The 14765-nt window shown below is 40.2% G+C and overlaps 1 protein-coding gene across 4 annotated transcripts in view; it reads right to left on the reverse strand.

The window, feature by feature from the left end:
* The window catches only part of Uggt (UDP-glucose-glycoprotein glucosyltransferase), a 190324-nt gene that overhangs the window by 166485 nt on the left and 9074 nt on the right, over positions 1-14765 (reverse strand). For all 4 annotated transcript variants that reach the window (XM_065439706.2, XM_065439714.2, XM_065439733.2 and 1 more), the window contains exons 2-3: positions 5963-6099; positions 4661-4746 (exon numbers count right to left, since the gene is read on the reverse strand). In XM_065439706.2, the coding sequence (XP_065295778.1) occupies positions 4661-4746; positions 5963-6096 (220 nt within the window). In that variant the 5' untranslated portion in view covers positions 6097-6099. The remainder of the gene's footprint in view (positions 1-4660; positions 4747-5962; positions 6100-14765) is intronic.

Genomic DNA, 14765 nt, shown 5'->3' on the forward strand with positions numbered 1-14765 from the left:
AGCTTTCTGTAATTTTGGTAGAGTGCTGTTCATTGCAAAAGTTCAAATGTTTGATATAACACCATTTTTTTGTTAATGAGTGCAAGGAAGCAACTAAGAAAAACTACATGTAAGTTCTTCAAATACGTATTTCAACAAGTTGGCTGGCACAAAACGACAGATTTAATTTAATGGGAACATGTGTACTCAACCAGAGAGAAGTTTAGAGGCAAAGAACACTTAAAGTATGTGGGCTATAACAGAAAGACCCAACCTCTTGGTGCAGTAGTGACTAGCAATACTAGCGCTAGTAAGGAAAAGTCAGCATGGATTCCAAACAATTCATCAACACAACTCCTTTAACGAATAATGGGCCTCTTTCAGAAATATTTCTGAGCATGTGCGAGAAAGGTGTTTTCCAACCGAAATACTCTTGACCACGGACTAGTAGAACAAAGTATTGTTCCATTCATGAGCTTTACCTTTACTACTGCCAAGACCTGTAATTTCCTCTACATTACAAAAGTTCGGCAGCAGCAAATTCTATTCAATGGCAACAATACTGTAATGCAGTGATTTGGGCTTGTTGGTAAGACATCGTGAGGCTTATAGTGCGTGAAAACGACGAGGACGAAAGGAAGACGTGACACACACAGGCGCTATGTGTGCGTCACATCTTCCTTTCGTCCTTTTCTTTTTCCCACGCTATAAGCCTCATGAGGCAACAATACATTCCCTCTCTGTGGCCAGGTGCCGGGTGTGGGGGAACTATGACATGAAATGTTTACAGTTTTTCTCTTAAAGCCTCTATCTTATGCTTCCTCCCTAAGGGAAGGGGGTGTGGCAGGTTAGTTCGTGGGTGTGGATGAGAAAAGGCAACAGTATTCATGTAAAAAAAGAAGTAGTCTGTTGAGAGTTTTTGGTTAAAAAACAGTCTTGCATGGCAGCCGACTTAGACATTTGCAAATCATTTAGGGCAATACACACCACTGTGAAAAGTTCGTTGTCTAGGGATGGAATGGGGATAGAGTCTTCCTCAACCATTGACGACAGAACTAGCGTAACTGCAGCAATTGAATGAGCTCAAACGACACTACAAAAATGCACCAGCTATTTCAGTGTCGCTTAGTGCAAGTGATCCCAAAACATATGCTTTCCAACGACACAGCAAAGTGTATGCTCCGTGACCTTGGTATCAGAGGTCACTACAAATTTCGGAAATGGTCCAGTTAGGTAAAAAAAAAAGAAAAAACTAGATGATTGCTGAGTAGCCTAGGGAATGAAAACTTTGAAGCCAACAGCAATCAATCAAATGTACTCTTTTAACAAAACACGTTAAAATATTTGTACAGCAAAATAAGCTGGAAGGGTAGTTATCCTTGCTCATTTCATTCACTACTAGAATTTCCAGTATCAATGTGTCACACAGCAGTGAGTAGAGTTTCAGCCATTGGGTTTTTATTGTGCAGCTCATTTTCACATTGGGTAGTAAAAGTAAAACACAAGTCCAAACATGCTACTCAAAATGAACTAATGGTTTCTCTGTTTCCCAGTTTTATACATTAGACAAGAGGTGCCATAATGCAAGCAAGTCTTGCATTGTGCTTAGCATAAAGCAATGCTTAGTAACAAACCACCAGTCATCACTGTAGGCTACCACGCACACACAGCTGCATGAATACGTGTGTGCATATGTACCAACTTCTCTTATTCCAAAATCTACCCAGTGTGTGCAGCAATTACAACAAGCATCATAAAAATCTTTTAAAAGTAACATGCTGCCAACACATCAAGTTTGTCTAAAGCCTTAATGCCCAAGTTCATATTGTGAAAACAGCATAAAATTTCCCATTATTTTTTTTTTACCTTGCCACCTTTTCATACACGATGGTCTCGTTAAAAAAGAATAATTATATGTGTGGTTTATCCCTTGCAATAAATGTAAAGAATGAGTAGCACATCAGCAGATAGCTTTTCTCAAAGGACATAAATGCCTGCAATAATATTTATGACAGCAAAATAAATGCGAACTACAAAATTAAGTGGGTGCCAAAGCCAGCAATTATCAGTGGAACAAGTTGACACGCATGACTCACAGCAGAGCAAGGCAAAGTGTACTGTGTATTAGTATGATTCGTCCTTGGCCATATCGGCACAAAGTGTCGGGCTGAGTACAGCTTTGACTTGGGGAAAGGGGGAGGGGGGCTGGGCTAAAGAATGTTCAGCAAACTGCTGTACAAATGTGCGAATTTTTGTAAGCAGCACCTCAAGAACTCAAAAAATGAACTTTGCATGTCCGCATGAGTGTTTAGTTTCAATAACCTCTAAATCTAAACAACCTCTCTGCAGACAAAAGAAGGAGAAGGAGATAAGCTGCCAAACTCTGTGCAGGAAGTTGCCGCAAATGAGCAGTGAACTGGCGTCCCCTCTCTGGTGCCACAGGAAGTGCAGAGTGGGCGTGAATAAAGCATTGACCTTGCCCTTGCAAAACTGACGATCTGTGACAATCTGACTTCCTTTCTGATACCTCTTTTGTTTATGACGCTGCCTGGCTGTAGCACCAGCACCCTTCGAATGCTTAGTTATATGCTGCACCAGAAGCATTGTTTAACTCAACAAGCCATTCTTAGAGCCCATCTTCGGCAAAACAGTTTAACTGAGTAATTTGGCTTTCTATTACTGCCTCAAGATTACCTAACGTAATGTTTCCAGCAAGAAAAGAAAAGAAGAAAAAAAAAGAAAAATCTATTTAAAGTGTTCCCTGGAGTTAAGCTATTTCAATCTCTGTCCACAAGACATGCACTGTGGCTCTCAAGTCATCTTGACATTAAACAGTTCCACACAAACATGGCTATTGGTAATGAATTAGCTAACCTCCTGCGCTAACATAATTAATAGTTTAATCTTAACACAATGTTAAATAAGACTAAATAAGCTCAACACATGACAGTTCAAGGAAACGGGTTCACGTGAATTAGTGCGCCTTAGTGGCTACACGAGCAATACAACATAACAGTGTTAACAAGGATACAAGTTAAAGAAGTTGCTATTCATCATTGACTCTTAAATGCATTAGTCTTTGTGTGAAATTAAACAGTAAAGACTTTAAATGAGGCACATAGCAAATAGAGAGCACTGCACATATATTCCATGTCCTGTTTTCTCTCCTCACTCTTTCATTTTGTTTCTTTATATGCTGAATAACGGTTCTGACAGGCACACAGAACATACCTAAATGCCAGCGTATTAAATTTATAAATTAGATGCCTGGGCATACTTGGAATACGAAACAGCGTGAAAGATGGAACATCACTAAAAGAAAGAGACACACATGGCGCTGGCTCCAAAGGTTTATTCGTCACAACCGCGCAATATATACTTGTGCGGTCTATGACAAAAGAAGGAAATAAAATGAAAAAATTTAATAAAAGGAATAGTCTATCAGATACGATCACTGTAAGTCGTACAGAGTGCATGCACAAACATGCGAAGTCAAGAAACAAGAGAATCGATTTCTTTGTTAGATAAAGCAATGAAAGGCCTGCTAATACACCTGTTGCCTAGTGTAGCCATTTCCAAAGCCTTGAGAATTTCAGGTGTCAGCTGGTCCTGGTGACGTTTTACAACATCACAATGCAAAAAGTCTGGCACGCAGCTGCTGTCTCAGCAGTGAATACCAAGGTGGCCAGATGTCGTTGAGGATACGCTGTAGGCGTGCTCCCTTAGTCGCTCGTTCAGACAAACGGCCTGTTTGGCCGATATACCACTTGCCGCAAGCCAGGGGTAGGGAATACACCACCCCTTCGGTGAAAGGTACAAAATTATTGCAGTGTTTCGTTCTGCAAGCTTGGTCTTCTTGAGCACTTGGGTTTACTGCCCCGCACAACCCATCCAGCCTTTCAAGTGTGGAAAAAAAAAAAAAAACACGTCCACACATTACGTCTTCCAGCGATTCGTTTGAGGTTGTGGGCCACGCCGTGAATGTACGGAATTGTCTCGCCCCTTGTTGCACCTTTGACGAGCTTGAGTGAGTGTCTCGGGGCTCATTTGTGTTTCCTTCAGCAGGAACTCAGCGAGTGCGGTCACAACATAAAAAGGGAATTCAGCCTTTCAGAGGCGTTCAGTTTGCTTCTTAAAGCTGAACAAAACCTTGTGATGGCAAGGCTTTCACAAGGCATGTGTATCACAAGTTTGCGCAATGGCCCACTTTACAACGTTTGAGTGCACAGACTCAAAAGGAAGCACCTGTATGGCTTACAGTGACAGTGTCTGATATATTCCTTTTATTCATTTCTTTCATCTTTATTTTCTTCTTTTGTTAATAGACTGCACAAGTATATATTGCGCGGTCGTGAGGAATAAACCTTGTTGTGAATCAGCGCCATGTCTGTGTCCTTTTTTAACTGGTGTTCTGTCTTTCCGCGCTGTTTTACATTCCAAATACGAAATTGCACACATTCAAAAACAGCATACTGAATGTCCCATGCAAAACAAGAAAAAGAAATCTAAATTTCTTTAGGTGAAGCCCACTAAATATGACATGAAGACTTCCCAAACAAGTTACTAAGCAGAAGGAAATGAAGATGCAAGTGAGAAAGCAGTAAGGCTGAAATGTTCACAATGTAGACATACAGAACCGTTATGCACTTGTGGGGGAAAAGTAAACAATGTTATGACTTACTGTTAGAGAATGCAGCAAGGTCCAGTTGTTGAAAGTCGTTCACATAACGCCAGAAGTAGTCACTACTTTCCTCGGCAAAAAATTCACTAAAGAAAGAAAAAACAAATATATACACATACATGTTTTTTTTTGCTCAATGAGAACAATGAGAAAAGAGAAACAACACTACGTGAAAAGGAACAAGACAGCACAAACTAGCAACATATGTAAGCCATGTGTGTTCTGAATGTGTAAGGCGATTTGAAATTGTTTATTTTACTTCATTTTTTTTTTTTTTAGTATGGCTTGTCCCACAGCCAGCCTGTTTCATATATTGATCAATGCCTAGGACTCTAAAGCTGCAAGAAAATTCTGTTTTGCAGAGTTCAGTGTCTCCAAGTGCTTGCAACCAAGTGTACACAATATGTCAAACAAGTGACTAAATGGTTGATGCGATGCCCACAACTATGAGTCCCATTACATCTGCCACGGACCAACTGACATATTTCCGCTCTACAAAACCGTCAGTTCATAATAAATCTGAGCATTTGTTTGGTGCAGTAGATAGAAATAAATGCTTGCATAGCTACGCTAAAAAGCAATGCTTGGAGCATTAATGACAGCATCAGAACAGCACAATGGCATGGCACAGAGGCTTCTAGTCTGCTTCCTTATATTAATACGAGTGACAAAGGTGAAGCATTTGCGAGCACTAAGTTATAGCTGATAGCTGTTCCATAGCCTCATGCTAATCTATACATGAGGTAGGGTAAAAAAATTTGCTCTTTAAATTAATGCAACAGAACCTTGGCATTGTACTACAGCATCTATGTTTCTGGAAAGTGCTGGAAAACTTCATGATTAAAAGAAAAAAGATCATTTGGAAAAACAGTCCTTCTTTGAAGAATAGTATCAGCATTTCAACATAAAGCGTTTCCGGAGAGAAAAATTCGCAAGTGTGGCTGTGACGAAAAGTTAATCAGAGCACTGGCGAGCATTGTGTCAAATTTTATTACAGAAGTTCTTCTGCCCCTCTTTTTCTGGACAACGCTTCACTGGCTAAAAAAGGAAAATACTGAAACAGCCAGATAACTAAAGAAATGAAGACTCGACCTTTTCTTTTTATGTTTTTTGACGCTATGCTTATCATTGCAGCAAGCAGACTGAGTGTAATATGTTGCCTAATCCACTTGACACAGTGTCAAGGAGATAACATGAAAAGCAGATGGCCAAAAAAAGAACAGAGAGAGAGGGAGAGAGAGAGACCCTGTGATACCTGTAATAAAGCAGAGCTGAAGTGAAATCAATGTCGAGACCACTCACCTGGCTTCTAAGTGAAGAGGTGTGTTGCTCCATTTAGAGTCCAATGTGACAGAGATAGCTTTCTGGGGGGCGCACTGCACGACAGCGACAACTGCACTCGAGATGCCCAGTAGTAAGACAGGCAGGTTCCACATGGTCTGCACAGCCGAGAAGAACAAACAAAAGTATGCATAGTCTTAATCTCATAAAAGCAACACCTTGGGTGTGAAAGATGCCAGTGGGGGGCTAAAGATTAACTTTGATTAGCTATGATTTTTAAACATGCATTAAAATCACAGCATGCAAACATTTTTTTTTCATATCAATTATGATAACGTGGTCACCATGACTGGGAATCAAACTGATGCTTTTGTGCTCAACTTACAAGTACTATAGCCTATGGCCGACTTAAAATTGGTAGCCCTCAACAGTCCACAGTGTTGCTAAGGCTGATTTGAACTCAATACATCCCATGATAAAATTCCCTCAAACAGTGATACCTTATTGACTAAAATTTCATCAGAACATACAACACAGTGAAAACAGAACTTAAACAACAAATAATGCTATCTTAAAATGTGTGCTTTGCTCCTGTCTTTTTTTTTCATCATCCAGCTCCATGTTTCCGATAATTTAGCAGGTAACATGTTGCACCAGTGCTGCATACATCAAACAAAATTCTAAATCAAACCATTTGCTCCCCACACTCATATCAGCTGGTTGTTGCCATCATGGTTGCAGTACCATGGTGCATTGCTTTTTACAAAAGCAAGCTTTGTCATGTTATGCCAGTGTTTTGCATATTGAAGTGCATGGTTGTATTAACATTGTACTACTTGCTACCAGCCTTGTGCATCGACTCTCTTGTCCTTTCTTTTACAATCCTGGTCAACGCAAGTCTGCATGCATTTTTAGGTTTGACATACTGGCTTAAAACTTGTCCAATGTAATCATACGCTTGCATACATATCTACTGCAGGTGAATTCAAATGAAAAGCCAATGAGATGACTTGTCTAAGCGATGTCGCATGACTATTCTAGGCAAGATTGGTAGGGGTGACATGTGCCGAATGATGTCAGCATAACTGGCATAGATGCAAAATCCAATATATGCTGTAAATTACTGGATTATTGCAAAGCACTTAAAGTTGTATTATCAACTCCCAAAGACTTCTCTTAGCACGAAATGCATTCATACAGAATTGGAATTGTTTTAGGGAATCACTAATACAGCCCTGCAGTAGTGGTCTGTTAAACATGAGGATAAAGTGCTATTGCTGCACCACCTAACTGCATGGATGGTAATGAAAGGGTATGCTTCACTTGTCTGCCAATACAGACATCTGATTTACAGGTGAGCGTGTAATACACTGGTTTATTTGCTAATAAAGACATCTAATTTGAAGGTGAAACATACATGTAGCAAGAATTGAAAAAAAGAAAAAAAAAAATTAGCTTCGAGATAATGCTTACAGAATACAGATGACACTTACTTAAGGAGGTTTAGGAAAATATTTCAACAACAATAGTGACAAAGGAGAATACTGCTGTACAAAATAGATCTTTTATCGTTGCACTGTTATTTTTTATTAGTGTAACTTTAGTATTTCGACACAAAAGGCCAATTACTTAATACACTGATGTTAGGGAGCAAGGAAGGTGCTTGTAGACCTTCTGCACTATAAAGAAGATATGTTGCCGTCACTCCTCGTTAACAAGAGTAAATTAAACGGAGTCATTCAGCTGCTATGCAACACAGCAAAATACAACAAAGCAAAATGCCTATTCCAGCTTAAGAAAGATGTTTTCAATTTCCTCTGTGTATACATTTTTGCAAATAAGTAGAAAGTTACAATGTTTTCCGTTGTCCAAAGTCAAATGTTGTCATAAAGTTAGATACAGCAAGATAACTTCTAGCTTTCTAAAGTGACGTACAATAGCCAACAAAAGTTTATCAATTCTGTGACTTCAAAAAAAGAAAGCTGAACATTTCGTTAGCCTGGCATCAATATCCATCCAGCCTGTGCTAGTATGCATATGCTAAAAGCATAGTGTCATATGGTTCTATTGGCTATGGTGACAGTCTGTTTGGAAATTCCATTTTCTCAGGTCCCATCGTCCATAAACTTTTGATGCAGAGTGCAGTTTATTCTGGTCTGAATGTATAGGTAAAATATCTGCACCCCAACCTTTGTACTCACTTTTCAACAAATGCAAATGTTTATGTTATAGAGCGGAACGAATTAAATCAGACGGAGCTTTCAGATCATACAGCAGCCACATTTTTATTATTTCTAAAAACATATTAGTAGTTTTTAATTGTGCAAGCTTAAATGTGTACTGTATCGGCTGGGCGTAACTGCGTAGCATGAAATTGCAAGAGGCACAAGCAAAAAACAGCAACAACATAGACGTGGACAGTTCCATTCGTGTATAACGGATGTCCCACTCATCGCATCGCCTGATCGGCAAATGTAGAGCAACAGAGATAAAGCTGTTGCAGTGTGGACACAAGCCTCACGCCAGATTCGCTTGCTGCATGCAAACATGCCACATTGCAGTAGCCAGAACATGCAAGAGAAACGGAAGAAAGAAGAAATAGAGCAAGCACTTCATTGCCCTTGTTATCATTGCTCAAGTATGTCATCTGCTCTTTGCCCAATGTGGCAATACAGGTGCTAAGCAGTGCATCCTGGTGTAGCTTTCCATGACAGAGTACATCACATGACAAAAATTACCGCTATTGTAAGCAAGCTTAGGAAACCAGAAATCTGTGACTGTCCCCTGGCGATGACATTGCCTGTTAAGGTTCACGATTTAAATGAGACCGAATGGGAGCCCCTAAAAGGTGCATCGTGCAGTCATAATGGAAGTTTAATTATGGTAAACAGATAAGTCAACTTGATGAGGTCATTTGTACAAACATAGAAATGTAATAAAGCACAATATTTCCATCACTAAGCACACCAACAGTAATTGTGCACTTGTATTGAACACTTACCAAAGTTTATCCTCACCGCTAAAGCAGCAGCCTGTATGGTCTATAACATCACGCCTCAAGCAAAATGATACTCCCATCCATGTGTTTAAACATCATGAAGCATTCACGTGAGAACCATTAAACTGCTGAGAAACCACCATTAAGATTGGTAGGACTACAGACAAAAATGACACAAACAATGGCTAACTTCAGCCCCTGTTCTAGAGTAGAACAAACAAGGAAGTGATCACAGATCCCCAAACAGACCAAACTATCTGCAACAAGTACAATAAAGAAAGAGCCGCAGAAAAACAGAAACTTAAGGTCCTACAAGTCCCTGTTCATAAGATACTGTGAAAGGAAAGCATGGCTGACCAAATCACAAGTTTAAGCAGACTGATACAGCTCAATCATTTGAGATGTTTGCATACATTGCATGACAAGAAATATAGTATTACCTAGTCACAATGTTCACAAGTGCACCAAGTTTCATGTGGTACAGAAAAAGGGCTCGATCTTCACAGAACTTGATGCTGTTTCTCAAAGCAGTTCTTTCATTACTAATTTTTGTACTTCAAGAGATTAACTCATGATAAGAGTGTTTATGAAGCCTCCAGAATTAGTAAGCTTCTGGCATTCTACAATGTATACTGTAGAATACAAAAATCAAGAGCCAGTAAAGCTAGGAATGTTTTGTTATGCAGTTTTTACTGTATTTACAACATGTACATGTAGCTGCAACTTACTAAAAGTGACACATATATGTCAAACATATATTTTTTACTGGCAGTTCAGTGCCTGTTTCCTGTTCCTTTTGGAACCAGTGTAGTTTTGCTTCCTTCATTAAACTGTCCATACATGTTATCATGCACTTAAAATCAATTCCTTAATCATTTTTGCAGCTCCTTTTCATGTAACTGTGAGTTCAGGGCTTTTTGATTTCGGGAGTGATACTTGCAGGCCTGTGACGTCTCACTTTAGTGCCTTTTCATTCTTTGTGCATCGCCATTTACGTTGTGCACCGAGGTCCTCAGCAAGAATAAATTATGGTGATGATGATAATGATGATGATACATTCAACAGTTAAAAACGACACAACACTCAGCCATTGCAGTACACTACTTTTCTGTGACAAAACTAAACACTACACATTCCCCTTCAATGCTCACACAGGTAAAATATAAAACTGAGTGCCAAAGACGCCACATGCAGCAACCAATGGCACAGATGTGAGCCCTCCAGAGTACTTGATAGCGCATGTTTGTCATAACAGCATGCACAAAACGTATGCCAAAACATAGCGATCAACATAATACCAAGTTGCTGCCCCACTTGATGAGAGTGGGCACCTGTTCATGTATCAAAGGGCTCCAGGCAATTAGAAGTTATGAGAGGCCAATGATCTGCAGGCAGTGTCTAATGTCAAAATTGCATCTATGTCAGTCTGCACAAAACTGGCATGTCAGCAGCAAGCTGTTTTTCTAAACAGCTGCAAAGTGCAGGGAAAATGCTCAGGAAAAATGAGAAGTGAGGAAGGAGAGACATGCATGGACATTATCAAAGAAAGACTCAGTGCCACAGTATGTGCAGCATGGTTCATTCCTACAGGATGTATGCAATAATGTGGCCACACACAATGAAGAAAATGAAGACCTGATATGTTAGCTCTCATTCAGAACTTCACAAATATCTTACAAAGGCTTGAAAAACATTGCAGTAAAACAGGTTGTGGGGCTAGTTGGTGCATAGCTTTCAAAAAATGAAGCGCCAACGGTAACGGCACACAAAGAAGGAACAAAAGACAGGACAAGGCGCGCTACATTTTTTGAAAGCTTGAAAAACATTCATAGCTTTCTTTTGTAAGCAGATATCATATCCCCAGTTGGATATTAGATGCACTCTATCATAAGCAGAGAAGAGACTTCTACAAGATGATTTTTCCCAAGCCAAGAATGCCACTGCCACTGAAGTCACTAGCACAAGAGGAAGCTTTTGTGATGCTGTTCATCGACACGGCATTGTTGAAAAATGGCAGTCAATCTACCCAACTTTCTCTTGTAAAGGCAACGATGTTAGCTTTGCTGATATAAGCAGGACAAAAAAGTTTACATTAGATTCTTAATCAACATTGCTCTGTTGCAGAATGGCAAATAATCTATGCACACGCATGAGCTCAATGTGCAGATAGGAATAAAGCTGGCTTGAGAAAGTTTGAGTGCGCAGTTAATGCATTCCCTGAAGCAGCACTCTTTGAAGCCCCGATTTTTGTGTGCAATGACCCACTGGTAAGTCCCACACCTTGACATCTTTCTAGGTTTCCAGAGAGATCGGGCCAGTATGTTCGCAGTGAGAAGCAACAAAAACTTTGCACACACACAAATATTTAGTACATACATTGATTCCACACTATGGCAAAGACCTGTATTTTTACAGCCGCTCAACAGCAACAAACACTCTGACCCACCAAGGCTCGTGCCTCAGTGAGTGTGCTAAAGAGAGTGCAAAACATCAACAACAAAAAATTTTGCCAAAATATTGATGATGATGGTCAATGTAAGCAAATAGCCTGCACAAATGCACAAGCAAAAGAGTTGATGAAAGAGTGAGTGAGTGAGCTAGCTAGAGAGAGAGAGAGTAAAGGAGTGCAAACAAACATTTTCCTTTCCGAGTCGAACCACTGTCCACAGATGTGCCTAATACCAACCTAGTATAAAAATGGCCGAAAGTGCCTAAGAAAGCTATTAGCTTTAATATGAACAGCATGATGGACGTGAACAGTAAAGCTGAGGCATCTAAAATAGAAGACGCTGAACTTAACTTGCACCATGACCTAATCAAAGCAGCGTCATGCACATAAATCAGCACTACTTGACGTCCAATGAGGGAAGACACTGTATGCGGTGCAGCTATACACACCAGCACGAGGGTATTGAACCAGAATTTCATCTGGAACTGAACCACAAACTCAAATAAATGTTCTCGAAACATGCATAAACCTGAAGTGCACCTAAAGCTGACTTTCACAATGCATCATATTTTAGAATGGTGACAGACACTGGGTATATGTTGACAGCTATGCAGTTATGAACTCAACTACGTATGTATGTCACCTATATATGCCTTTACAGCTGAGATGTTGTTTGTTCGGTGGGCTCTTCAGAATCACCATCTCAGTTGAACCTAATGGTTCCGCTATTTGGTCTAAATGCTACTAAATGGTGACACTCATTTTCTCAGATATGTGTTTGGCATTGGCATTTTGTGCAACTGACAGAAAATGTCAAGACATGTTGTTAGGCAAGTTGGTTCGCGATATTAAATGAATTAAGAGAGTGCAAAAAGAACACTAACAAAACAGAGAGCAGCACTCATGGTGTTCCTCCTGTCCATGTCTTTTTTTGTAGTCTTTTAATTTGTTCTGCAACAATTGCCAATGTCAGAGCAGTGCACTGATTGTGCTGTGCAAACACACTTGTGGCAATTTGCATCGTGTCTGGTACTCCTGTTGCTATTGTGGAGCAATGATACCTTCAAAATAATTGCTTTTTGGCATTATCACTGACAACCAGTAATTTATTACTTTGTTATTAGCGACAAAGTAATCTATTACATCTACGTTACTTTCTTCTCAACTTTTATTACCATTGTGTAGATACAGTAAACAGAACAAGATGGCCTGGCACTTTCAGTGTGTCCTCTACAGCTCCTTACACATACTAAGAGGCCTTCACTATTGAGACATACCTGCCTCGGTTCAATGTAGAAACAAATACTGAAACCCTGTGTTTGCCTGCTTGAACATGTGCACTCGCAAAGTTGCTCCATGGCATGACCTCAGGCATACTGCTGTAGTGTTCACCGAATTCGTGTTCTCAAAACTGCGTCACCTGATACGGTTTGTCTCACAAAGAGAGTAACTGCTTACATGTAAATGGTCACTGAAATATGTAACTGAATGGACACGTTACAAAAAAAGCTGCTGCACATGCGTGAGGATGGATGGATGGATGTTATGAGCGTCCCCTTTGGGACGGGGCAGTGGGTTGCACTACTAAGCTTGTGCTATTGTACTGCCTAATTCCTACCTAGGTTGAACAAAAAAGAAAAAAAAAGAAAAAAGAACTCCCACAACCAAATTTTCTGATCCCCTATTGTGAACTTTGCTTTTGTACGCCTCCGTATTTTGTCCATTCCCTACTTTTCTTCCACTAATACTCCAATTGCCTTTTACTAATCCTTATTGTGGACATGTTTACTTTTCCACTGCTCTCGCTGAACCCAAGGGCTTCAAGGAGGCCAGTGGTGCCTAAATCAACCGCTGGGTAGACTTCACATTCCAATAAAACATGCTCCATAGTTTCCCTAGCTTTACCACAGCAAGCACATGCTTCTTTTTCCTTCTTATATCTCGCTTTATAGGTGTGCATGTTCTAAGGCATCTCGACAGCTTTGAAAAGTAATGATCATCCCCTTGAGTTATAAATTGTTTCTTTCCTGATTTCCCTTTTTAAGTAGTTACTCATGGCAGGTTTCTTTTCCACTGCAACCACACATGAGATTATTTCAGCCTCTCTGACGTTCCGCTTGATGTTCTTTTTTGCTGTGTTGCCCACCCTACAGGCCGCATACTTGCTGGTAAGCTTCCAAGTTCTTTTCCTCCACTGTGAATCAATCTTTTTCCTCTTCAACCTCAACACTCTCCCAGCCCACTTACTTCCTTCCATATTCCTCAGTCGTTCTTCATACTCAATTTCACTGCGAGCTTCCCTAACTTCAAAACTATTCCAGCCCATATCACCCTGCACCGCTTCATTTGTAGTCTTACCGTGAGCGCCCGATGCGAGGCGTCCCACTGACCTTTGGTTCCCGTCGAGTCCTGATTGTACCCCTGATTTAAAGCAAACAACTGCATCTCCAAAAGTAAGTCCTGGAACCATTACACCTTTCCACATACCTCGGAGCACCTCGTACCTATTGTATTCCTCACAACACTCTGTGCTTCATTATGGCTGTATTTCTCTTCCCTTTCACTGTTATTGTTTTTTCCTGTGTCTCCAAATATCTATTGCCTTCGTTTATCCATATACCAAGGTATTCATATTCTGCTACCCAAGGCATTTCCTGGCCCTGTATTGCCACTGTCTGTTCACTGTTTTCATTGAATACCATAACACCTGATTTTCTAAGACAAAATTTCAAACCTAAATTGTTGCCTTCCTGTCCATAGATATTAGCCAGACGTTGCAAACCACTTTGCTTGTTAGCTAGCAACACAATGTGGTCCGCATAAAATAAACATGGAAGCTGCTGCTCTGCTACTGTACCTGCCTGTTTGTATGAGAGAGTAAACCCGATATTACTTCCTTCTAGCTCCCTCTCCATCCTCACCATGTACATCATAAACAGCAGTGGGGATAATAGGCACCCCTGCCTCAGTGCCTTGTTGATACAAACTTTTTCCTCGCTCCTCATCCCTTACCATTCAATGCAAACTGTATTCTCTAGGCAAATCTCTCTCAAAAGCTGTAGACAATCGTCACCTAAACCTTCCCCTTCCAGAATATACCCCAAAATGTTGTGGTCTACGTTGTCATAAGCTTCTGTAATGTCTAAATAGGCCACATATAACAGTCTGCTTTCTACTTTTGATATTTCAATACACTGAGTAAGAACAAATAAGTTATCATCCAAACGTCTACCTATTCTGAAGCCATTCTGAAGTTCTCCCAAAATGCCATTATTCTCTGCCCATGCTTAAAGCTTTAATTTGATTGCCTGCATTGCTAGCATCTATATTACCGATGAATGGTCAACGGTCTATACGAGTGAATTCTATCTTTCTCC

Source organism: Dermacentor albipictus, chromosome 1 (genome assembly GCF_038994185.2).
Source record: "Dermacentor albipictus isolate Rhodes 1998 colony chromosome 1, USDA_Dalb.pri_finalv2, whole genome shotgun sequence".
In the NCBI taxonomy this organism is placed as follows: Eukaryota; Metazoa; Arthropoda; class Arachnida; order Ixodida; family Ixodidae; genus Dermacentor; species Dermacentor albipictus.